This window comes from Sus scrofa, chromosome 6 (assembly GCF_054392235.1).
Source record: "Sus scrofa isolate SSC_HxYL_T2T_F1_AM1 chromosome 6, Sscrofa_HxYL_maternal_Yorkshire_Landrace_v2.0, whole genome shotgun sequence".
NCBI classification, from domain to species: domain Eukaryota; kingdom Metazoa; phylum Chordata; class Mammalia; order Artiodactyla; family Suidae; genus Sus; species Sus scrofa.
The window spans coordinates 96,757,843-96,783,745 of record NC_139388.1 but is presented as its reverse complement, the minus strand read 5'-3'; the positions used below and the strand labels follow the sequence as shown (position 1 = coordinate 96,783,745).

The window sequence follows — 25,903 nt, the reverse complement described above, 5'->3', positions numbered from 1 at the left end:
CAGAGAAACCACAGGAAGTTTTTCTTTGATTTTTTTTTTTTTTCTTTTCTTTTTAGAGCCACACCCACAGCATATGAAGGTTCCCAGGCTAGGGGATGAACTGGAGTTGCAGCCACTGGCCTACACCACAGCCACAGCAATGCCAGATCCAAGCCTCGTCTTTGACCTACGCCACAGCTCAGAGCAATGCTGGATCTTTAACCCACTGAGGGAGGCCAGGGATCGAAGCTGCGTCCTCATGGATACTAGTCAGATTCATTTCTGCTGAGCTACGATGGGAACCCCAGGAAGCCTTTCTTTGTATCTGCTGGCTGCAAGTATATTATGTACCCACACCTAAACCAATCACTTGCAAGGGACATGGGACCATCATTTTGGGTTCATTATAATCATGATTCACCCCTGGACTTAGGATCCACCTCTGCTGAAGCACAGGGTGGGGTCCAGGAGGAAGAAAGCCACCTGAACAGAATCAGGATTCTGTATGGGATGAAGAAGGGGCATCTCAGTGCTTATGATGCTCACCTGCTAGACTGTCAACTCCAGGAGAACAGAGACTGTGTCTTTTTCTTACTACTGGATCCCCAGCACAGAGCTCCCTGCCTGGTACAGAGCGGATGTAACTATTTCTGTTAAATGAACACATGAATGAATGACAAAATGGAAAAGCACAGGCAGGATGTCTAGGGCTGGTACCAGCTATGGATGGTTATCCCTAGGTCCTGGCTCCTCAAGTTCTTCTGGGAACTCAAGAGGCCACTGTCCCCAACCAGCCCCAGGGATAGACAGGACTGGCAGAATTATTCTCACTTTATTTCTGGAGAAATTTGATCAGATGCAATAACACTGATTCCAGGCGAGGGCAGGGGGCACGGGTACCCCTAAAGCAACCAGTATCCTGTGGCCCAAGGTGCCCCCATCCCCAGACCTGGGTTCCCCCTCAGATACAGTTAAATAGAGGGAGGAAGATCTCCCCAGGGAGTCTTGGGAGGGTCTGCCTCCTGCACCCGCCCCCTCCACGCAGAGGAGTCTGAGCACGAGCTATTTACAGTATTCACATCCACTGTACCCCGCCCAAACCAAGGCAAATACTACAGGTGGCCCTTCCCCATGGGAGGAGGCCAGAGAGGCTGTGAGTGTATGTGTGTGTATGCGGGTGTCCGCGCGTGTGAGCACACGAATGCACTGAGGGGCAGGGTCTGGCTCCAGCCAAAGAGACATCAGTCTATAAGGTGCAGATTAAAAATAACAGAGAGGACCCAACCCCCAGGGGCCCAGGCCACTTCCGGCTTTGTTCTGTCTCTTTCTCTTCCAGACATCCTGGCAGATGATGCAGAGGAGCCCTCATAGCTGTGCCTGGATCCAAGGCAACCCCTTAAAGGACTTCTGGAGAGAAAGCAGGAGGGGAAAGAGTCAGGGGAAGCCATGCCCCAAGCCCAGTGTGAGAGGGCCTCTGGCAGAGCTAGGAGAAGAGAGGACAGGACTGAGGAGGCCGGGGAGGGCTGCTGGGAGGTACGGACGTGGGTCCAGGAGACAGGGAGCCCTACCTGTGACCTGGGGAGGCTGCACCACTGCTTTCTTGAGGAAGGCCTCTGCCTCTGGGAAGGGCAGGAGAGCCTCTGGCGTTCGGCCCAGACTCTTGTCCCCAGAGGGCCCCTTAGGGGAGAAGCCATTCTCCTGGTGCGCTGGGAGAGGCTGCAGGCCGTTCACCAGGGACCCTGGCGACTCCTTGTTTGGCAGGCTGTGGATGCAGGGGCCAACGTTCAGGCACCTTCCAGGACAGGCCAGGCCCCCCACAGCTCCAGGTTGACCCTGCCTCCCTGCTCAGGGCCCCTGGGGTTGGGAGCTGGTACCTCCACTGAGGCTCCTGGGGGACCAGCTCCTCTTTCTGTACAGCCTCCTTCTGCAGCCCTGAGGGTCGAGCCTCCATGGCTTTTGCAGGGTCTATCACTGGGAAGAAAGAGCCATCAGTTAGGCGCTGGTGAGAGAATGAGGAGCAAAGGGGAGGGAGACAAGGGAAGCGGGCCTTTACCTGGGCTGGAATTGTTGGTCTTGGCCTCCTTTCTGTCCTGCTTCTGCTTTAAAGAGGAAGAGCAGTCAGGCTCAAGGGGCTATCTGGCCCCACCCCAATGAGCTGCAAAATTCTTCTCTTCCCAACCCAGACCCTGAGCAGCCTCCCAGCAGGCCCCCCTGTTGGCCTCCTTCCTCCACGCCTACGCCCTCCCCCAACCTCCTTTCCTCACCCGACCTCCACTCCCAACACTGCTCTTAGGGGCATCCTGACCTTGGTTTCAGCAGCTTCTGACTTTCGAGTCCTCTTCATGATCTCCTCCAGGCGCTGTGTGTAGACCCACAGCAGTTAGATCTTCCACCAGCCAGCCCCCGTCCCAAGTCTCAGGGTCTTCCAGCTCACACCAACCCTTTCCAGGCCCAGGAACCAGACCTCGCCCCAACCCCTTCTGGTTCTGCCCTCTACAAGTCCATGGCGAGGCCCTAACCTTAACTCCACTAACTAAGCAGGGACCCACCCAGAAGGTGGTCCCGCCCACCAGCGCCCACCCTGCGCCCCCTGCAGTTCAGCAAACCTTTTTGCGCTCTTGCCGCTCTTGCTCCTCCCGCTGGAAGTGCTTCTCCCGCTCCAGACGCTGCCGCTCCGCTTCCTCTCGGGACCGAGCTTCGGCCTCCTCTTTCTGCCAAAGACCCGCGAGTGAGCTCTAGGCAGGAGGCTTGCGATCCCTCCGGGCCAGCCCCCGACCCGCCACCAGGAGGCGCCCGCGCCCCGCCCCGTGAGGCACCTGCTTCTGCAGTCGCTCCTGCTCCTCCTGCTCGGCTTGCGCCTTCTCCCGGGCCTCCTGCTCCTCCCGCCTCCGGGCCTCCGCTTCCCGCTCTGCCCGGGCCTCGGCCTCCCGAGCCAGCTGCTCCTCTCGCAATCGTCTGGAGGACAGAGGGTACTCAGGCTCATCCCCACCTTCTTCTCCAGCCCCTGTAAAGGCCCCCTCAGTCCCGAGGGCGTGCTCACTTGTCCCTTTCCGCCTGCAGTCTCCGCTCCTGTTCCTCGCGCTCCCGCTGCTCCCGGGCCTGGCGCCGCTTCTCAGCCAGGAGCCGAGTGGCCTCTTCGCGGTCTGTGGTGCCAGCCATGGGTTTGCTAGGGGTCACCGGGGGAGCAGGGGCTGGGGGTGAGGTCAAGACAGCGGTATCTGGAGTGGGATCCAGGACCAGTAATCAGACACACCAGTCACAAGCATCTCCATCACCCCGGCATGCTCCTTGCCTCCTGAACTTTAAGGCAGGAGCCCCACCCACCCAACTTCTGCCATGGACTCTGAGTAGTGAGGTCCTCCTCTCTAGCAGAAGCCTCCTCTTGCTGTCTCCCAACACCCGATCCCAGGCAACTCTGCTGCCCACACCCTGTCCACCTCCCCCTCACAGGAAAAGTGGGCTTCTCCACCCTGCCCACCTTTTGGCCTCCTCTCTCCATGCCCACCTGCAGGGATCTCCGCTGTGGGCTGCTCCTTCTGGGGTTGGGCTGGGGTGGGTGAGGGCACAGGCGAGGGTGGTGAGGCTGGGGCTGCAGGCTCCTTCTCGTCACTGGCCTTGCCTTTGTTCTGGTTCTTATCCTCGGGCCCCACCACACTGGGGCTCTCCTTTGCCTCATCCTTCCTCCGAACCCGCCCCTTGGGTGATGCAGTGGTGCCTCGGGGGGATGGTGGTTTTGGGGGCAGAGCATGACCTGGCCCTGGGCTGAGGCAGGGAGAGGCAGGCCTGTGCCAGGATGTGGAGGGAGAGGATGGCCGGGCCTTGGATTTGGGACTGAGAGAAAAGGGAAGAGTTAGACCTTGAGGGCACAGAGTGTCCACACACAGATGTACACACTCTGAGCATGTCAATTCCCCAGGGAAGTGTCCTCCCCAGGCTAGGTCAGCATCCCCACCTTATATGCTCTCAAAGAACCATATAGTCTCCTTTCAAAGCATATATCCTAGTTCATAATCACATATTCAAGTATGATGCTTTGATTAATGTGTTTCCCCAATAGCCAGTAAGATTAATGAGTAAGTACAGGCCTGATTTGGCTCACGGAAGTGTCCTCAGAACCCAGAATAGTGCTTGGAAGGACCACCCACTGTGGTCCAGCAGGTGTATGTTGAGTGCTTACCAGATGCCAGACACCATTCTAGGTGTTAGGATACTTCAGTAATCAAAACACTCCAGAGTTCCCATTGTGGCTCAGTGGGTTAAGACCCCGCCTAGTATCCATGAGGATACGGGTTTGTTCCCTGGCCTCGCTCAGTGGGTTAAGGACCTGGTGTTGCCACAAGCTCTGGTGTAGATCGAAGATGCAGCTCAGATCTGGTGTTGCTGTGGCTGTGATGTAGGCCAGCAGCTGCAGCTCTGATTCAACCCCTAGCCTGGGAATTTCCATATGCTGCAGATATGGCCCTAAAAAAAAAAAAAAAAATCTGCCCTCAAGGGGCTTTCATTCTAGAGGTGTGGTGCCCAAGGCATATTTATGAGTGGACGGATAGGTGGCTGTCTGGCCTGGCCATCATCAGGCCCCATCCAACTGTCTGGACCCACCTGACGTCGGCGTTGCCGGCAGAAAGGCGAGGTCGCAGGCGGGGAGAGGCAGGCAGTGACTGGCGCTTCTTGAGGCTGCGCTCCCGGGCCAGGGCACTCTTCTCCTTCTCGTTTTCTCGTTCCTTGTCTTTTTTCTCCTTTTTCTGCACCTGGTGAGGCAGGGAAAGGAGAGCGAAGAAGGAGACCAGAGGTCAATGGTGCCAACGCTCCCTGGGCTGGGCTCCCTGTCCCCACTTGTGTGGCTACTCACCAGTGAGGTCTCTGGCCTCAGGCGGCCTGGGGCGGGACTGCCCCCGGCGCTGGCCTTGCGGCGCTCCCCTCGCTCCCCCGCAGGGACGCAGCGGTGCCCGCTTCGGGGGGCGCTGCACAGAGGTGTCAGGGGGCTGGCGGAGGCTGAGCGTGGGCACACGGGCACGGCTGCGGAGGGATGAGTGCGGTCGGGGCGTGGCCCATTCGCCAGGCTGGCCCCTGCCCCGCCCCTCGCGGGGGCTCTCCCAGGGCTGCCGCCCCTACCCTGGTCCCGGCCGTTTCGGGGCAGTGTGACTGCACTGCGACTCCGTGCCAGGAAGGAGAGGGTGGGCGTCATCAGACGGTCCACGATGCTGCTCTCCCATGCGCTCAGCTGCAGGCTGCGATCTAGAAAGAGAATGCCCGGGAGTGGGGGTTACCGCAGGGCTGCAGTGGGCAGGCAGAGGCATGGGACCGGGCAGGTACCATCCCCACGCCGAGCCCAAGGAGCCTACCCCAGGAGGACTCGCCCCCAAGCACAGGGGCTACACTTCTCCACCCTGGGGTCTGACCGCTGCTGCAGACCCAGGCAACAAGACACTTCCCAGGGCAACATCCTGCATGGCTTCAGGGGACTACCGCTCTTCCCAGGTGACAGGGCTGTGCACCGTGAGTATCCATAAGAGCCACCCAGGCATGGTGGCTGACCCAATGCCCACTGTAGGGCCCTGCTCCTCCTACTCTCAGAGGGCTGGCCTGGCGAGGCATGCCCCCAGGAGTTTGGGACAGTGAGGGTCCTTGTACTCCTCTGACTGAGGAGAAGCCCAGCTTTGGGGCGGCTCATGCCAGGAGAGGCTGCTAGGGGGCGTGGCTGCCCTGGGCCACCCTGCTTTGTCCCCTCAGCTGCTGGGTTATTTTTAGGCTTCAGTCAGGTGGGGTTGGTACAGCAGCTGATTTGGTTGCCAGGCAACGGAGCAACCAAATAAAAGCAGGAGAAACTTATAAATAACTCCTACCATGGCCCCTTCACATGTGAGCACCAGGGCATGGTGGGAATGCAGGGGCTGTGCCACCCTGGTTAGCCACAGCTCTGGAACCAGCCAAGGCCACGACTGGGGCCCTAAAGGCAGAGAAGGCAGGGCTGCATCAGAGTAAGAGGGCCCCTCCACACACAGCACCCGGGCTAGTCTGGTACTCAGGGGCAAGGCCACCTGCCTAAGGCTGGTCTAGGCCTGCTGGCCGAGACTGGGGATGAGACTGCCTGCCCATTCCCACCCTCCAACCCCTCTCCCCACCTGCACACCTGCTCTTGAGGCCCCAGACAGGCTCTCTGCCTGCTGGGACACTGCCCTTTGTCTCTGTTTTCCTTCCCTACAGGGCACCCCTCTGTTCCCAGGGCCCAGACCCAAATGCCGGCTCCCCAGAGGGGTGCAGGGCCCCGGGAAGGATAGAGTAGGGATGGAGACCTGGGGTCTGTGAGGGCTCCTGGGACCTGGGGTTCTTGCTGCGCTCTGGAGGAGGCCTGGGAGGGGCTACAAGGAGCTCTGGAGGGAGGAGGGCTGGGCCTTCTCTTACTTCTACTGGGGGAGTTCCAGAGCGTGGCAGAGGACTTTGAGAGCCGCTTGTTGATTATAGAGTCCACGTGTTTGGGCAGGTTTACTGCCGACACGGAGCACCTGCTCCCACCTGGAGGGGAAAAGACACGGCATTAGGGCCGGGCCGGACGGGAGCCAGGGGGGGCACTGAGGCCTTCCATGCAGTATGCTCCGCCGGTAGGGTGGGAGAGGGAGGAGTGGGCAGGCTAGGAAGGGGAGGAGGGGGCAGACTTGGCTCTGGGAGGGGGTGGGGAGGTAGGTAACCAGAGATAATCTGGGTTGGGGGAGCCGATGGAAAAGGAACAGAGGAAGGAGATGGAGTAAAACTAGAGAAACTACAGCCTTCCTGGCCAGGAAGTCATTCCCTAGGGCTCGGCGCTGCGACCCCTCCCCCACAACGACCCCGCGTTGGCACCTGCTGACACTGCCCAGCCAAGGCGCTATGGCTGCAACACCCACATACTGGGACAAATGCAGAGACGTTCCCAAGCAGAAGAACCCACGGTCAAAGTCAACTCACACAAATCCATATATTCACAGGGACATACATATACATGCAGGCACAGGCATACAGAGTGACAGGTACATGCATACGTGTGTGCAGACATGCACAGATATAGAAACAAAAACACCAACAGAAAAAGATGCACACAGACACAAACACATTGAAGCAACTTCATCGTATTTGTAAGAGCTAGCGTTTGTTGGATGCTTACCATGTACCAGGCACTGTGCTGGGCACTACGCACGTTACCTCACTTGATCCTCCCAAACCTCTACCTACAACCTCAGAGGCAAGTACCACTGTTCCCCCCACTTTGCAGACGAAGAAAGTGAGAAAGCGAGAAGTCAGAGGTCACAGTGCAAATGCCAGAGCAGGGATCCTGACCGGATTCTGACTAACGTCGGAGTTCTCACGGAGGTACACAAGGCCACAGACGCACCAAGGCAAACACATGTTAAGACACACAACGCACAGATCCATGAGCACATACACCAAAAGATACACAAGGAGAAATACTGACTCTTGCCATTACATAAAGACATCCAAACACAGCAGTACATACATGCCAGTTAAAAGTCAGACCAAAATTTGGGCTGGCCCTATGTGAGCAAAGCTCAGAGACAAAAATCTACCTTCCAAGACAGGTAAATAAGGAGGTGATAGGTTCTTTAAATATCCAGTGTATGTAGGGCGTTAAAGTCCTCTTTTATGTATCATTGGCTAATAGTAATTGACATGAGCAAAGAAGGCTAATCGAAAATGACAGATGTTTGGGAGTTCCCTTGCGGCTCAGTGGGTTAAGGACCCAGTGTTGTCACTGCAGCGGCTTGGATCACTGCTGTGGTGCAGGTTTGATCCCTGGCCTAGGAACTTCTACACACTGTGAGTGCAGCAAAAAATAAAAATAAATAAAAAATAAATAAAATGAGAAGTTTTTTTTTTTTTCCTTGCTTTTTAGGGTCGCCCCCGCGGCAGATGGAGGTTCCCAGGCTAGGGGTTGTCAAATCAGAGCTGTTGCCACTGGCCTACGCCACAGCAACAGCAACGCCAGATCCAAGCAGTGTCTGTGACCTACACCACAGCTCACGGCAACACCGGATCCTTAACTTAAACCACTGATTGAGGCCAGGGATCAAAACTGCATCCTTATGGGTGCTAGTTATGATTTGTTTCTGCTGAGCCACGAAGGGAACTCCAGTGAGAGGTTTGAAGAGCAAACCAAATGAAGAGAGTCCACCTCTGACTTGACAGTGGAAATCCTTGGGAAGGACTTGATTTTACAGGCTTGGGTTTACAGATCATTCCAGAAGACGAAAGTCACATGAAGCAAGGCATACCTGCAGCAGGGAGCGGTCAGCTCCTAGCACTGAAGCTGCTTCCTTCCCCTACCTCTCAGGCCCCAGCCGCCCCCTCCCACCCCACAACCCCTCCAGCCCACTCACTGGTCTTACGTCCTGGGGAGCTGTGGTGCAGGGCCCCTGCCCAGGACCAGCGCTGCTGCCGGATTTCAGCCCACGTCTTTTTCACTGACCGCTGGATGGCTGCTTCATAGCGCTCCTGGTGGGGAGGGGTAGGGGAGAGGTCTGGGCTCAGCACTGCTCTTCCTACCTGGGAGAACGACTCCCCCCTCTCTGGGAACGGTGCCTCCCCATCCGGGAGAAGGTTTCCCTGACTCACGACAAGTAACCAAGGTTACGGAGTCCTCACTATGATTAAAGACAGTTTGCAACAGATCCCTTTCAACTCGTTCTTGGGGAGCTTTTCACTGTTCTTGACTCATTTCCTGAGTGTATGAGCTGTTTCTCTGAGGACGGGGTGGGGGTGGGACTCTCCCGGCCTGGGATGCCACTGGCACTGAGCCACTGGCACTGAGGGTCCTGATCTTGGGGCTGTGTTTGCTTTCAGCCCGAGGTCCCAGGCAGGGCCAGGCTGCGTTTTTCTTCCTTTTTCTTCATGGTGCTCTAGCCAAGGCTGTCCTAGCTCTGACTAGGAGCTCACTCAGCACACTCACACAGACACATCTCTGCACACCTACTCACAGGCATACACACACTCACAGCACTTGGTTACAGGTGCCCACCCAGGCACATACAGAACCAAATGGTCTGCAGTCCCCACAGGACACAGCTGCACACATGAACCCAGATGTGCATGCCCACTGAGTCAGCGTGCAGAAGTGTGCACACACACGCACACAGAGCCACACGTGCCTGGTCGGAAAGCGGCACAAGCGCACCTTGTTTTTCTCCAGCTTCTGCCGCTGCCGCTCCTCCAGGGCTGCCCGGCGTTGCTCGGCTTTGAGCCGCTGCTCCTCCAGACGCCGCCGGCGCTCCTGGAGCTGCTTCTCCCGCAGCGCCTTGGCCTTTTCCTCCTTCTCCAGCCACACCGCCTTCTTGGCCGCTGTAGGGAAAGGAGTCCCAGGGGGTGTGAGGGGTCCTGCCGCGCCCAGCCCGGCAGGAGTCTCCTCCCGAGCCCGGCCTGTTCCTCCCTCCTAGGCGGGTCTTCCGCCTGCCTGGTGGGGAGGGGCCTCTGCTCTCAGACTCCGCCCCCTCCAAATTGAAGGGCATCCTGAGGATGGGCTCGGGCTCAGGATGAGGGATTCCTTCAAGGGAGGCCTGTTTTTCCCTCTTTGGCTTCACAGTCTCTGGGCGCGCAAGGAGAGACAAACTTTTTTTGTTGTTGTTTTTTGGTATACAAACTCTTGAGCGCCAGGTCCCTGTCCGACTTCAGGGCCTCCAGGACAGATTTCCAAGTACCATGATTCGGGGTAGATGGGCCTTCTGAGTCTGAATCAGCTCCTCCCCTAGCTGTGTGGCTCAGGCAAAAGATTTCGTCTTTCTGAGCCTCTGTTTCCCCATCTTCAAAATGGGTAGAGGGGGAGTTCCCATTGTGGTGCAGCGAAAACGAATCTGACTAGTATCCATGAAGATGTGGGTTTGATCCCTGGCCCCACTCAATAGGTCGGGGATCCACTGTGACCTGCAGTGTAGGTCACAGACGAGGCTCAGATCCCGTGTTGCTGTGGCTGTGGCGTAGGCCAGCAGCTGTAGCTCTGGTTTGACCCCTAGCCTGGGAACCTCCATATGCCGCAGGTGCAGCCCTAAAACAAAACAAAACAAAGCAAAAGAACAACAACAACAACAAAACCCAAATGGGTAGAGAGAGGGTTAAGTGTGATAATGTAGTGCTCCTCTTAGCACAGTGCCCATGCTAAATGTTCCAGAAGAGTTCATGTTTCAATAGGATACTGATGGTATTGATGCTAAAGATGCCATTGCTTGGGAGTTCCCATCGTGGCTCAGTGGTTAACGAATCCAACTAGAAACCATGGGGTTGCAGGTTCGATCCCTGGTCTTGCTCAGTGGGTTAAGGATGTGGCGTTGCCATGAGCTGTGGTGTAGGTTGCAGACTCTGCTCGGATCCCGTGTTGCTGTGGCTGTGGTGTAGGGCGGGAGCTACAGCTCTGACTAGACCCCTAGCCTGGGAACCTCCATGTGCCTTGGGAGCAGCCCTAGAAAAGGCAAAAAGATGACAAAAAAAAAAAAAAAAAAAAAAAAAAAAGATGCCATTGCTGCTCTTCCCACACACTTACCCAGGTACTTGGCCCGTTCTTCCCGCCGCTCCTTTGCCAGTTTGTGTCTCTCCCCTGCCTTCTTTACATCTTAATAGAGAGAATAAGAAGGGATAGATCTAGGTCAGGAGGCTGCCCCTGCAAGGGGGAGTCAGCCTCAGGGCCCTCCCCCCATGCCTCATCCCCATGCCTTTTCCCACCTCCTCCAGGGCCAAGGAGACTCCCTCTGGTGGCCTTATCCAGAGCTGGGTCTGGGTCCAGGACTAGGGACAGCAACACATACCTTGCTTGGTGGGGGTGCTGTCGGAGGCTGGCACTGCCGTTGGCGATGGCTGGCTGCTCCTTCGAGGAGGCCTGGCATCCCGTGGGCCTGTGGCTGGAGGGGTCGGTCCCCTGCTCTTCACTTCTGAGAGAGGGGGCTCTTCTTGCTGGGAGGCTGGTCTAGGCCCAACCAGCCCGGGGGGGCTCTCTGGTTCCAGCGGGAGCTGCTTAGGGCTAGCAACATTCTTCATGGCAGGGGGGGTGTCTGGGGGAGTGTCGGGCACCAGGGCTGACATCGGTGGTGGCGGTGGTGGTGGGGAAGGATCACCTTCTGGAGAAGGTCTTGGCTCTGGCGGGGTCCTGGCTGCCACAGCTGGGAAACCAACACAAGAGAAGAAAGTCAAGTAGAACATCTGTGCCATCAGTTCAACAGGTAGCTCTCTCCCTTGTCCAGCTGATTTTCTTCTTCTTTTTTTTTGTTTTTAGGGCTGCACCTGTGGCATATGGAGGTTCCCAGGCTAGGGGTCCAATCCGAGCTGTAGCCTCTGGTTTACACCATAGGCACAGCAACTCGGGAGCTAAGCCATGTCTGTGACCTATAGCACAAATCACGGCAATGCTGGATCCTTAACCCACTGAGTGAGGCCAGGGATCGAACCTGTATCCTCATGGATGCCAGTACGGTTAGTTAACCACTGAGCCATGACGGGAACTCCCAGCTGATTTTCATTAATTCAAACATGTTTATCAAGTTCCTACTATGTGCCAGGCCCTGATCCAGGTATTAATGATGTAATGGTGAGAAATTGGCCATAGCCCCTGCCTGTGTGGAGCCCACACTCTAGTAGGACAGAGAAGACAAGTAGCTGGGCAATTATAGTACAGCCTAAGTACCACGTCTTGGGTAGCATGGCAGAGATGGTCAACCTGTATTTGAGGGGCTTCCACGCTGAGATCCAGGATGTGCTGGAGATGGCAAACCAAGCAGGAGAGCATTCTGCTAAGCGAGGAGCATTTGCCAAGGGGCAGAAGGGAGCAGGGTATATCAGAAAAACTAAGGAGAAGTTTATAGTAGTTATTAGAGCACCAAATGGTAATGATTGGTTTCCATGTCTGCCTCCCTCACCTTTTGGCTTTACCTTGGGGTTGCAGGGCCCAACCCAAGGCCTGGTGCTCAGGCAGTGCCACTGCACATGGGACTGGCCAGGGGGAGGGACATAAGCACTGGTGCCCCCAACAGTGAGTAGGCGACTGGCCACACCCCCCTCCTCATCTTTTGTCTTTCCCAACCACCGTCAGACTTTTCTCTCTCTCTTTTTTTTTTTTTGGCCTTTTGTCTTTTTAGGGCCACACTTGCAGCATATGGAGGTTCCCAGGCTAAGGGTCCAATCGGAGCTGTGGCTGCCAGCCTATACCAGAGCCACAGCAATGCAGGATCCGAGCCGCGTCGGCGACCTACACCACAGCTCACAGCAACGCCTGATCCTTGACCCACTGAGCGAGGCCGGGATGCACTGAACCTGTGTTCTCATGGATGCTAGTCAGGTTCATTAACCACTGAGCCATGACAGGAACTCCCCGACTTTTTCTTTTAGACATTAATATTTTGGCACAGTGGGTTAAGTACCTGACTGCAATGACTCAGGTAGCTGCAAAGCCACAGGTTCAGTCCCTGGCCTGGAGTAGTGGAAAGGATCCTGTATTGCCACAGCTTGGCTTGGATTCAGTCCCTGGCCCAGGAACTTCCATATGCCACAAGTGTGATCATTAAAAAAAAAAAAAAAGTATTATTTCAGAGTTCGTGTAAAAGCCACCAGAGTGCAGAGTAAGGAAGCGCGTGATTGGGTGTATCCATGTCCACACTGCGAGCACGAATGTACCACAGGGCAACTGAAAGACAGGCTTTGGAGTCAGCCGGATGAAGGCCTGATTCTGACCTCACCACCCAAGACAGGACGAGAGGGCCTGTTCCAGGGCAGGTCACCTTAGGGCAAGCTGTTCAACCTCTCTAAGCCTCAGTTTTCATCTCTGTAAAATGGGGTCTATGAGCCCAAGCCGGCAAGGATGTCAGTGAAGCGCCTGGAAGAGTATGTGTCAGAAACCTCACTTCCTTCTCTTTTCCTGTGGGTCTTATGAAGCTGCCAAAGAGAAGCCTCTGCATGCTGAGCCTTGGTGCCGTCTGCTGCTACCCTCTGGGCACTGAGGGGACCACTGGGGACACAGCCACTGACCTGGACTAAGAGATCAGGGCCAGGGTCCACAGAAAGGTCAATCTAAGGAGGCAATTTTTACTCTCACCAGGTGCCTCCACCACACAGGAACCCTGACACTCTCAGGAGGTGACAAATTCCCCATCCCTATGGGTGACAGCATGTATACAGGGAGAGAACATGCCCCAGCAGTTGGCTTTGGAACTCTGGGCACCTTTTTCAAGGAGACAGGTGTCCAGTAGTTGAATATAGGCTCTGAAGGCAGACTATTTGAATATCTGGCCTCCCCACTGTGTGAACTTGGGCTAGTTACAGACCTTCTCTGTGCCACAGCTCCTCTTCCATAAAATGCAAATAGCACCTATTTCATGGGATTATGATGAGTGTTAGTGACAACATTTACCACTAACACGTACATATTTCTTGAGAGCTTCCTATGTTGAAAGCATTTTACACATATTAGGAGTTCCCACTGTGGCACAGCAGGTTAAGGATCTGGCATTGCCACATCTGTGGCACAGATCACAGCTCGGATTCCCTGGCCTGGGAATTTGTATATGCCGTGGGTGCAGCCAAAAAAATTTTTTTTACACACCTTAGTTGTAATCCTTACTACACTACCTATGAAAGAGGCATATAAATATCTCTTCCAGATAGAGGAGGAAGGTAAAGCAAAAAGAGGTTAAAGTAACTTGAGGTCACTCAGCTGGTAAGTGAAGAAGCCTCGACTCGAACCCAGTGTTGGTCCCCAGAGCCTATGCTCTTACCCCTCACACCCTCCTGCCTCTGTTTAAGGCAGTATTAGGTAATTTGTGTTACACAATGAAATTGTCTGAGGCTCACACTATTTCCCCCGCATTCCTTCCCTTCCAGTTGCCTGGGGCTCCAAGGTGGAGCCCCAGCTAAGAACCTATGTCCCCAGTGGTCCCTCCCACTCTGCCAGCCTCTAGGCTCAGGACAATTCACCCAGCTCTCCCCATACCAGGTCCAGAAGGCTGCCTGGTCACGGCTAGTCTACTTCCCAGTTCCAGTGGACAGGAAAACTAGTGGCAACCATTTAGAGAATACTCACTATGGAACAAGAGCTAAACCGGGCCCTCGGTGTCCGCGCCCTGAACCTTCAAATGAGCTCCGAGAGGCAGAGATTCTCATCCCCATTGGTCAGATGGGACAATCAAAGTTGACCCCGCTAAGTGATCTGCCCAGGGTCATAGAACCAGCACATGGCAGAGGCAGGATTTGAACCCAGGACTGTCTGGGACTAAAAGGCCTAGAAGTGTGAGCACAAAGCTTGAAGGCTGAGGGTGAGGCCTGTTTACTGCCATTCTCCTAGCACCTGTGCGTGCTACAGGTGTTGCAAGGAAAACTGGTAGGCGGATGTTTGTCTACACCGAGGTAAATCACACCCACCAGGCAAGACGGTGAATCTCCAGCTAGCTCCCAACTAGCCATGTGAAGGAAGCCTGAGAGGAAGCAGAGGGAGGAGGCCTGGAAGGATCTGCACCTGGGCCTCTGATGCAGCCGGGTGGAAAGATCTTAGGTTTCAGAGTCAGACAGGCCTGAGTGGGGGATGTCAGTCAGCTCTGCTGAGGGACCCTGGGCAAGCCCTGAACCTGTCTGAGCCCCAGTTTTCTCACCGAGTTGCTGGGACCTATGGTGAGTAGGTACCTCGTTTCTGGCACCTGGCAAGAGTTCCATAAGCAGCACCTGCCAGAAAGAATCAGTCCACGTCACCCCCACTGCTCCATGACACTGCTCTTCTCAAGGTCACAAATGACTTCCACGGTGCTAAGTCAGCAGCCACTTCCTGGTCCTCGTCCTGCACTCGACACGGTCCTTCCCTCAATGCCCCTTGAACGCTTTCTTCAATTGGCTCTGAAGACAACACACTCTCCTGGTCTTCCTTCAGCTTGCTGGCTGTCACTCCTCAGGCTTCTTTGCTGGTCCCTCCTTAATTCCCTAACGTCTTAGCACCAGAGCGCCCCAGGGCTCAGGGGCAGACCTCATCTCTTTTCTGTCTACACATACTCCCTTGGTGACCTCATCCAGACTCACGGCTTTAAATACCACTGCTCTGCTGATGACGACCAAATTTGTATCTCTAGCCCAGGCCTCTCCCTTGAGTGCCAGTTTCGATCATGCAACTCCCTACTTAACACCCCTGCAGGTCTTAGTGATGCCCCAAATTCACCCTCCAAAACTGAGCTCCTGCTCTCTCCCCCCCAAACCCTACTCCTTCTCCAGTTCTCCCATCTCAGTCATTGGCAACCCAGTCCTTCCAGTTTCTTGGGCCCAAAGTCTTGGAGTCATTTTAGAATCGTTTATCTCATGCCTCCCATCTAATCTCTCAGTAAATCTTTTTGGCTCCATTGGCAAAATATATTCTGAATTCAATCCCTCCTATCTCCACTTCCACTATCTTGGTCCAGCCACTATCATCTCATAAAAAGACTTCCTGCTGCCATTCTTTGTCCCCCTTTGGTCTTTTCTCACCACAGCACCAGAATGATTCTGTTCAAGAATAAGTCAGGAATTCCCATTGTGGCTCAGTGGTAACACACCTGACTAGTGTCCATGAGGATGTGGGTTCGATCCCAGGCCTTGATCAGTGGGTTAAGGACCCGGCATTGCCATGAGCTGTGGTGTAGGTTGCAGATGTGGCTCGGATCTGGCATTGCTGTGGCTGTGGCACAGGCTGGCAGCTACAGCTCCAATTCCACCCCTAGCCTGGGAACTTCCATATGTCACAGATGCGACCCTAAAAAGCCAAAATAAAAATAATAATAATAATAATGATAAGTCAGGTCAAGTCGCTCCTCTGACAAAATCCTCCCAAGATGTTCCATCTCATGGGGAGGACAAACCAAAGGCATCACAGTGACCTCCAAGGCCCTTTGGGACCCTTGATCGTCGGCCCATTGAGTCTTGGGCCTCCTCTCCTCCTCCCCTTCTCCCCCTGCTCTGTCTCTTCCGGCCACTGTCCCTTATTTGTGCCAGGCACACTCCTGACTCGGGGCTTTGCCCTTGCTGTTCCCTCTGCCAGAATTCTCTGCCCCCGGGTCCTGCATGTCTCACTTCCTCACCTCTTCCAGGTCTTTACCTGAAGGTCACTTCTCAGTCAAGCCTCCCCTGACCTCCTCCATTTAAAACCACCAACTGCAGCTGAAGTTTCTCTCCTCTTTCCAAACTGTACTCTTTTTCCTTCCAACTCTATTTTTCTCTGTAAGCATCGGCACCATTTTAGCACTGTCTCCCACTGCCGGAAAATAATTTCCATGAGGGTACAAGTTTTTGTCTACTTTGTTAGCTGTTCTGTCTGAGGCCAACAGAGCCTGGCACATAGGTGCTCCACTGCTATTTGCTGAATGAATAAACCACTGAACCCCTGGCAGATATCATCAGCATCTCTCTTCCCTGGATGACTGCAAAGCCCCCCCCCCCTCGCCGCAGTGCTCTATGTATTTCCACACTGGTCTACAGAGCAGCCAAAGGAATTGTTTCCAAATGCAAATGTGGCTGGCATAGGCTGCAGTCCCTGTCTCCCTCCCCTATTCCTCTTGGAGCCACTCCTCTGCTCCCCTGCTCCCCACTTGCTGTCTACACTCCAGCCATACTGACCTTTTAATTCTGATAGCCATGAGTGCTCCCTCTGCCGCAGGGCCCTTGCACATGCTCTCTCCTCTCCCTCTTTTCTTTAGTAACTCCCATTTACCCTTCAGATCTTAGCTTAGGCATCATTTCCTTGGGGAAGCCTTCTTGGAGCAGGATAAATTCCTTCCTTATGTATAGTCGTGGCTTCATTTGCCTCTTGTTTGGAGCATTGTGACTGTTACAATTTTAAACTTCCTTGTGTGGTTCTTTTGTTACTGTCAGCCTCGCCCTAGACTGAGGAAGCCCTACAAGGGCTGGGCCACGCCTGCTCTGCTCGCCACTGCATCGCCAGCAGCTCCCATGGTGCCCAGTACAAGGAGACAGTCACAAGTCACTGCTGAATGAGAATAAAGTGCTGTAGAAGGAAGCCACCCTCGCCTAAAGCAGGTGCACAGAGAAGGAGATTTTTTTTACTCTAATAAAGAGTAAATCCGTGTGGCAATTTATTGCAAAGGGATAAACCCTTGAAGGGAGGCAACACAACTCCATGTCAACTGCATCTGGCAGCTTCCTGGACGAAGGTACTCAGGTAGAAGTTAATAAAAGTAATAAATGAGCGTTGACTCCGGCAGTTCAACAAGAAAAACTCAAGCGGCAAGCAGCATGAGTTTGGAATGCTTCTCCTGAGCTGGCGGACTACTGACCCTGAATACAAATATTTTCCCCAGAATCATGCCAACCCTGATGAAATGTCATTGGGACAGTATTATTCGGACTAATTATGTTATGCCGAATTGTTTCTTTGGTTAATTATCTATCTGGCATGATTAAACCAATATCTGGTTATCCCCAATTCAATCATCAGATGTGATCTTTCAGCCACCTCACTCTGTTTTTTTCTTTTTTGGCCACCCAGCAGCATATAGAGTTCCTGGGCCAGGGATCAGAGCCGAGCCACAGTTGCAGCCTCCTACGCTGCAACTGTGGCAATGCTGGATCCTTAAACCCACTGTACCAGGCCAGGGATCAAAACTGGGCTCTGGTGCTGCAGAGACACTGCCGACCCCGCTGCGTCACGATGGGGACTTCAGCCGCTTCATTTTAGTTTATTTTTGTCCGTGTCAAATTGTGAGGTTTTTTAATCTACCAGAAGTATTTGTTAAGAACTGGATAAGAGACAGATAGTTTGTATTTATTTCTTGGCACAAAAAGCATTAGCAGGGCAAAGGTGCAGGAGCCAGCTGTAAGGTCAGTAAGTCCTATCTTCCCAAAAGCCCCAAGAGGGACTGCAGAAAGATCAGGGCCAAGTCTCTCTGAGGGCCTGTCACATGTCTCAGGGTGCTTACTCCTCATCTCCACCCTCCGGGAGCTGGCAGGCTTCTCCTCTTATCCCTTCCTCCTCCCACCCCAACAACTCCTCTCACAACACTGATAACTCAGTCTGCCTTTTTTGGCTGCCTGCTGCCCTTGCCCCTGGCAGTGGAGAGCTGGTGGAGAGAAGAGACTGGGTCTTTATTCGCTTTTACTTTTTTTCGGGGGGGGGGCACCAGAGGCATATGGAGGTTCTCAGGCTAGGGGTCAAATTGGAGCTGCAGCTGCCAGCCTACACCACAGCCACAGCAACACGGGATCTGAGCCCCATCTGCGATCTACACCACAGCTCGCGGCAACACCGGATCCCTGATCCACTGAGGGAGGCCAGGGGTCAAACCCATGTTCTCATGGATACTAGTTGGATTCACTTCCGCTGAGCCATGATGGGAAATCCCAAGACACTGGGTCCTAATCCTTCTTGCAGCCCAAAGCCTTATATAAGACCTGCCCAGCAAAGAATAGGAACTCTGTCTGTTTAATGAATATCTGGATGGATGGGTAGATGGATGGACAGATGCACTGTGGGCAACCTAGTAAAACCCCACGTTGCTCCAAAGCCTGGCCTCTCTCACCCCAAATGTCTTCACCGTATCAGAGCTTTGTGTGTGCTCTGCCAGCTCCTAAGCCCAGGAAGGGAAACAAAACTAACTTACTGAAGCCCCACAGAACTCCAGGCACTCTCCCTTATCTCGTCTGGTTCTTGTTACAGCCCCAAAAGGAAAGTGCCGTGGAGGGCCCCATTCCCCAGGTGAGAACACTTACTCAACAGGTTAAATGAACTGCTCACGTCAGTGTCAGAGGTAGGATTGGGCCCAAGCCTGTCTGATGACAAAACCCTTATGTCACACTGTTTCTGGTGGGTGTCACATCAGCCCTCCCCACGGCGCCTGTCTGTTCCCTGAAGAAGGAAGTGATTCAGTGGTGCCCCCAGGGAGGTTTCCCCCGTGAAGGTGAAGGGTACAGGTGGGGCAGGCAGGTCCTGAGCTCAGAGGGCAGGAATGCAGGGAAGGTAGGCTCCTGCCCTGGCTGGCCACCAGGAGGTAAGAAGTGGGGCACCTGAGCCTGGGTGGGGGCAAGTGGCCCTCCTCCAGGGGGCAGAGAAAGGGAGTGCCCAGGAGAGGGGGTGACAGACGGGGGAGCGTGGGGAGGCAGAGGTCAGCACCTCCAGCCAGGGCCCTCCTGGCTCTTGCAGCAGCTCTTTAGGGGGCAGCACTGGACCAGACAAATGGAGACAGGGAGGCCGACACAGGGGCAAACACACACACACACACAGAGTACACACTGCAGACAGACAGTGACACCCAGACAATGTGGACAGAGAGACAATGGCCAGGGACAAGACACATTCTTTCCTCTCTCCCCTGTTACATACAGGAAGCTGACTTACTGGGATTCAGAAATCTAGACACACACACACAGAGCCAGGCCCACCCCCCCTCGGGCACAGACAAAGCCTCAGAGATTCATACAGCACTCAGAGACACCATGTCCCCATGTATTTATACAGCCTCACCCAGGTCACTTCGGGCCCGCCCCTCTGGGCACTCCTTTCCCTGGGTCCAGAGAAAGTCCAGTTAACAGCAGCAACAGCTAATGCTGGGTCAGGCACAGCTAAACGCCTTAACACTTTAGCCCTTTTCATCTTTGCCACAATCGTGTGAGGGAGATATCGTTACCCCACTTGACAAATGAGGAAATAGATTCAGAGAGACTAAGACACTTGCTTAAGTCACACAGCCGGTGAGCAGCAAAGCTGGGTTCAGGACCTGAATCAGGGGGACAGTCTGTACCTTCCCTTTGCTACCCAAAGGGGGCAGCCTCCTGGGCTTCCTCTCCCGGACAGATCTGGGCTGGGAGGATGGGGGTGGGCAGGAAGGACAAGTCTGGGAGATGCCTGGTTGTGGGGCTGGACAGAGGGGACCCTTAGTGGGCAGCATCGCTCGGGGTCTGACCAGAGCTGGGCCGGCGCTGAGAGGGAGTGAACTAGGAGAGGGGCTGCGTGCTCCAGCGGTCCTCTGAACCTGGGCCACAGGCCCTCTGCAGCAGGGTGTGGGGGCGAGGCCATGGGCCTCTGTGGGTGATAAGGCCGGGATCCCATCTGAGACTGCAGATCTGAGGAGCACTCTGGCCCGGCTGGCGGCCATTGTTCCCAGCCTCCAATCAGGAGCACCCACTTCCTGTTATTTTAGGCGGCAGGAAATGACCCCATCCCGCAGCCTGGGCCCTCCCTCAGCCCCAGCAGGGCTGCCCACACTGGGGCCTAGAAGCTGAGATCAGAGGCCCAGCCTTAGGCCAAGGCCTGAGGACGGCCCACTGGCTGAATTATCACCGCTGCTTGAGTCCAGGGCCTCCTTCCGGTCCGACTTACTCAGATACGAACCCTTCAGGATGCACTGGGGACCCAGGGCTCTGCTGGCTCTACCTCTGCCGGCCCGAGAAAAGATCACAGGGTCCCTAAGCCCAAGACGTCCACAGAAGACTAGTCATGCAAGCAGAGTGGGCCAGACTCTGTCACTAGCTGGCTTTGGTGCATAAGGCTGGACCTGGGTTGGAATCCTGCCTCTGCCACTACCTGGCTGTGTTTTACTTTGAGTTATGTCCCTCTCTGAGCCTCATCTATAAGATCAGGGTCATACTAGTCCCTACATGGGACAGTTTTGAGAATCAAATGAAACAATGCACAGGACATGCTAAGCACTATGCCTGGCACAGAGAAGGTCCTTAATAAATAGGAGTGGGAGATAAGCAGGTTCACCCAGGGGGGTCTATGCTTGGCTCAAATCTCCTCTTACAACTGGTGAAGAGCACTCAATACCAGGTTCTCTTAACCCTACCATGCTCTCTCACCTCCTCTTGGGGCAGAGCTGCAGCTGAGGGGTGAAGGAGGAGACACTGAAGGCTGTGCCCCGGAGTGCCAGGCAGAGCTGCCACCACCAACAAAGCTGCATTATCTGGGCCTGGCTTGTTGGCTGCCTCACTGGTCCCAAGGCCCAGTGGGGACCCAAGGACATGGTTCCCAGATGCCTGTGACCAAACTCCCTTCTCAGCCTTGGTCAGACCTGAGACCTGCCCTATGCCCTCAGGCGCCACCACCCCAGCCTGGGCTCTGCTTTGAGTTCTTTCCCTGCTCCCTCAGCCTGGCCCACCACCAGCTGATGCCCATCCCTGGGAGTGGGGTGGTGAACTGGCCTGGTGCCCCTTCCTCCTCATTTGCATATGTGTGACTGCACATTAGGGGCTCATTAAGGGCCTCATTACTGGGCCCACCAGCCTAAGAAGGGACAGAAGCTGTCGGTGGGAGCTGCCAGCCAGGCTGGCTGCTGTATGGAGAGACATGGCCCATCGTGCCAGCCTCACCAACATCTCCTCATCCGTTCAGGTCTACCTCAAATGCCTCCTGGGTGAGGTCTTCCCCAGGCAGAGCCCACTGACTGCTGTATCACCATGCCACCTGTGCCTCCCAGCAGTGGACACATCTGCTTTCCCCACTGGGTCCAGAGCTCCCTGAGGAGCTCTGATTCACTTCTCTGCCGATGGCACAGCCAGCTGGCACAAGGTGGGTATAAGTATGGGTGTGCTGGATAGTGGCACCCATCCCATGGGTCTCTCTCCCACTCCCACAGTGCCACTCCAAGTAAAGGGGCCCTCTGTTCCCAGATACATCTCGGCTCATGTTTGTCTAGAACCCACCTCCCCCTTGCTCTCTGGCCTACATTCACCTCTCGAAGTTCTTTTTTTTAATTATTATTTTTTTTGGCCGCACCTGCAGCACACGAAAGTTCATGGCCAGGGATTAAACTCACACTACAGCAGTGATCCAAGCCACTGCAAGACAATGCTGGATCCTTAACCCATTGTGCCACAAGGGAACTCCTACCTCTTGAAGTTCTAATTAATCCATACCACCTCCTCAGGCCTCTAAAGGAATTAAAAATAATAACAATAAAAATAAATAGCCTTTATTGAGCATTAACTATGTATCAGGGCCTCTCCTGAGTGTATTATGTGTTCCTCTAATTTAATGATCCCAATGTCTCTATGTCTCTATGTGTATAATTTCCAACATTACTGTCATATTATCGATGGGAAAATTTAACTAAGGTCACACAGTGCAAGTTATGAAGGGAGATTGAAACTGTTTGATTCCAGAGTCTACACTCTTAAGCAAACTGACACCCAATTCCTGCCCCTGCCTCCCCCACATTTTGTACCTTCCTGCTGGCACCAGTTCCAGTGAGCCTGACCACAATAATGGTGACAACACCGTACTGCGGGCTTCTGTGTGCCAGACTCCTGTAGCTCCATCATCTCTAACCCTCACATTAACCCAAAATGCTCCTTGTAGAAACTGTGGCCGGAGAAGGTAAGTCACTTGCTCCAGTCCACACTCATCCCCGACTCCATGCGGCCTCCTGTTAACGCTCCATGCAAAGGGAACTCAAAGAGAGCAAGGATCCTGTCATGTGTGCTCAGCGTCTCAGACCCATGCCCCCCACTCTCACAGGGCACATACAAGGGATACTGTCTTTACTCCCAGGAAGCCCTTGACTCATAGGGCCCCTTGTCACCTTCGACTTCTGTATAGGGACGGCCACCATCTGACCCAGATTCTCACGTAAGTCCATTCTGGCCCCTGTGTATAGAAGAGTCCGCCCAATCCAGGACCCCGTATGCAGGACCCACCCAGGCCCCTCAAGTATTCCACCCGTGCCCTCATATTCAGCCCCAATATCCGACTTATATGCCCTACTTGTAGACCAGCCACCTACCCCAGCCGTCATCTATGGCCCAGTAATCACCTCCATTCGGGCCCCGATGTACACACAGTGCCAGGGACCCTCAGCTGCAGAGGGCCAAAAAGCAGATGGAAGGGGCCCAGGCTAGGCCTCCCTGAATGTCCCCTCTCAGGCTCAGCAGGGCCAAAACAGACCCAAGTGCCATTGTTCCAGCACAGCCTCCAAACCTCCCAAACTACACCAGTCTGATAAGCTCCCCTCTGCGTCCGTCAGCTCCCATACCCACAGGGTCCCCCTGAAGCACCCACACTGGCATGGGGAGGAGCCCACCCACAGCCAAGCGGCTCCACCTTGTCCTGGGCTCTCCGCACCCATAGACACTGTTTCATCCTGGGCCTACACCCCAGGGGGCAGGGAGGTGACAGGGATTAGGCTCTAGGACTCTCTGGAGGTGTGGGGTTGGGGCCACCTCCCCCCTGAGTCAGTGGGAACAGAACTCGGGTCCTCAGTAATCATGCTCTTCCCTCCCTTTCCAGGAAGAAAGAGAAAGAGAAATCCCTCCCTCCAACCCCAGGCCCAACCAGAAACCTGTCCCCACCCCCTCATCAGCTGCTCCCAGATCCGAATGGGATTTGCAGAAGTCCCGGCACTGGTGGTTGGTGGGGTGAGGGGAGGAGAGAGGAGAGCTTTGAAGGGGGGCGGGGGGGGGGAGTGTGTGTGTGTGTGTGTGTGTGTGTGTGTGTGTGTGTGTGTCAAAAGAAGGTAGGTATCTGAGGCCTCAGGCTGAGGAATGATGTGGCAGGTCCCTGGAGTGCCGGCCTCGTACATTCTCCAGGGAAAGCCTCAGACCCAGAGAGGCTGAAAAGGAGGACGACAGGATGGACAGATTTACTTCTGGCCCCCTCCTCCCCAAATCGGACTGGGTGGGCTCCAGAGTAGGCCAGGCTGCAGGGGAATCAGCCCACTCCCCAGCTCCCGCCCTCGCCCCAAACAATGCCGCTTCCCCCTCCCCCTCGCCTTTATCCGGCGGGTTACTTGGCAGCCGCCGCTAGAGACCTCCCCCTCGCCTCCCCTCCCGGCCAGCCCTCTGCAGCAACAGGCCCTTTGCGCGGCAGCTGGAGGGATGGGGTGGGGGCGAGGTCTGGGCCAGGGCCTGGGCGTGGGGGGCGCCAGGGCCTAGGCTTCGGTATGCAAGGCTTCCGGCCTGAAAATCTGGACCCCCGACACACACATCCAGGCAGGGGTCACACGTGCCCATCAGGGATGGGGAGGGGGACAGACGCCCCACTCGGGAGAAGAAGATCTTCAAGGCCTGGGGTGGACTGGGAAGGTGGGTAGAGGCAGGGAAGCTGAGGTGACACTGGACGGGGGCAGAAGGGTCACCAGCAACTCCACAGCAGGGTCCCGGCGGACCCCGCCGCTCAGGCCTTCCCAGCGCCCGGGGTGGGGGAGGGGGCAGCTGTCAGAAGATGCGTCTGTGGCCCAGAGCCGCCGACGCCGCCACAGCCTTTATTTTTAAACTTCCAAGTGGTCAGAGGGCGCGGCGAGGGAGGGGTCCCCGCTGAGCGGGCCGGCCTCATCCTCGGCCTTCCCGAGGCCCCTAGATGCCCCTCTCCCATCTATCCTCTGGCATACCTGGGGGTGCGCCGGCACCCGGCTCCGAACGCGAGCCGCTCTCCATGGCTGCGGCGTTACGGCTGGGGGGGGTATCTCGGGGGTCTCAGCGGCGACGGCGGCGGCGGCCGGCGGCCAAGATAGGGGTCCCGCGGCGCATCACGCCCGGCCCGGCCCGGCGGGCAACGATTCGGAGGTGGAGGGAGCTCCGGAGAAGGTCGAGGCTGACTCGGCTGGTGGCCTGCGGGCTCGGACTCGCCGGCCGCCCAGTGTCTGCCGGCTCCGGCCGCGATTCTGCTCCTTGCCAGTCGCCGGCCCAGTCCCGGCCGCGGCCCAACCCTATTGTACCGCCCGGGCTGGGCCTGGCCTCCCCGCCGGCGCGTACCAAGTGCGACGCGGGGAGAGCCGCCCCCGCAGCGCCGGAGCACTGAGCGGCCGCGCGCGCGCCCCGCCCCCGTCCTGGGGCGCGGGACCTCGAGCCTGGGGACGCCTCTAATGCGGGCTGCGGTGGAGGGGACGCCACGACACCCGGAGAACGCCCGTCCAGCTGCCTCCCCCCGCGGCCGCGCGTTGGTATGCGCCGCAGCGTGAGCCGACTATGTAGGGAGCGCTTTGGTGACTCACCCGCCGCTGGGACTGAGGGGAGTAGGGGGGAGCCGGGATGGGAACCCCCAATCCCACCCTGGAGCCTGGGAGCTCCGGTTCTGGGGATCTCAGCGGCAGCTTCCAGTCTACATTCTCTCCCAAGCCCACCTCCAATAAATTCACCTGGGAACGTGGGGAGACCTGAAGGAGGGTCACAAGAAGCTCCCTAAAAGGGCTATGCTTTCTCTCCCCCGGTGATGGCTGGGGTGGGGAGAGGCCCGGGAACCTTTACGCCTGCCCTTCCTCCATCATCCCACAGTTGGTGTCTTCCCTGCTCCTCTGGGGTAATTACAGGCCTGCACCACTGCTTTACCCAAGTCTCTAATCTTCTGGGTCTCTCCCGGCTCCAAACTGGGTGGTCCAGGCTCTGAACCACCCCCAGCCCCATCAGAGGACCCCTCCAGGTTCTCCGAAAGGATTTTTCTCCCCTGTGTCCTGTGGAAGGAGGCAATAAGTCCCTTCTGACTCCCCTCCCCCAAAGTAGTCCTATTTCCCAGGCCTGGGGAATCGATCCCCCAATCCCCTTGCTAGTGCCAGCTGAGGTGGGGCCTCAAGCCGAGTCAGGCCCAGCTTGAGCAGAGAGCTGGGAGCTTGCTGGGAAGGTGGATCGATGATGGTGCTGCAGGGATTGACAGAGGGGAGGAAGGAGGAGGCGCAGCTGGGCCCTGGCCACCCCATCCCTGCCCTTTGTCCTGACCTCCAGAAGGTCAGTTGTCTGGTTCTCCGTTGCCCAAAGATTAGGCCCAGCGATATGCTGTCCTCTGTCCCCCTCCCCTTTCCCGCCAGTGCCTCCTTTGAGCAGCTCCAGAGAGCAGCCATTTCAAGGCGGAGGGTTGGGAACAAAAGAGTCTGAGTCTCAGGCCACCTGGGAGCTGACTGTCCTGGGAGGAATGAGTAGTTGGGGGCCCGACCCTTCTTGGGAGGGCCCTGGAGGGAAAATACTACCTTCCCCAGTCCGAAAACATTAGCAAAGGATAATGATAGAAAGCCTGCAA

General features: G+C 55.7%; 1 protein-coding gene across 35 annotated transcripts; it reads right to left on the bottom strand.

Moving 5' to 3' along the window:
• Window positions 1-792: 792 nt before the first annotated feature.
• Window positions 793-24,591, bottom strand: MAP7D1 (MAP7 domain containing 1). 35 transcript variants are annotated; one of them, XM_084963885.1, is made up of 18 exons: window positions 24,285-24,591; window positions 10,761-11,111; window positions 10,499-10,567; window positions 9,143-9,306; window positions 8,349-8,463; window positions 6,382-6,492; window positions 5,092-5,214; window positions 4,829-4,995; window positions 4,579-4,727; window positions 3,458-3,810; window positions 3,020-3,197; window positions 2,796-2,934; window positions 2,586-2,690; window positions 2,285-2,338; window positions 2,033-2,078; window positions 1,854-1,950; window positions 1,548-1,741; window positions 793-1,386 (listed from the first exon to the last, which is right to left on the bottom strand). In XM_084963885.1, exons 1-18 carry the CDS (start codon window positions 24,328-24,330, stop codon window positions 1,376-1,378), a joined length of 2,472 nt encoding a protein of 823 aa, XP_084820011.1. In that variant the 5' UTR covers window positions 24,331-24,591; the 3' UTR covers window positions 793-1,375. The 35 variants fall into 35 exon arrangements, with proteins under 35 accessions (XP_084820011.1, XP_084820012.1, XP_084820016.1 ...); XM_084963886.1 differs by having other exon boundaries at window positions 2,033-2,075; XM_084963890.1 differs by having other exon boundaries at window positions 3,020-3,170.
• Window positions 24,592-25,903: the final 1,312 nt, after the last annotated feature.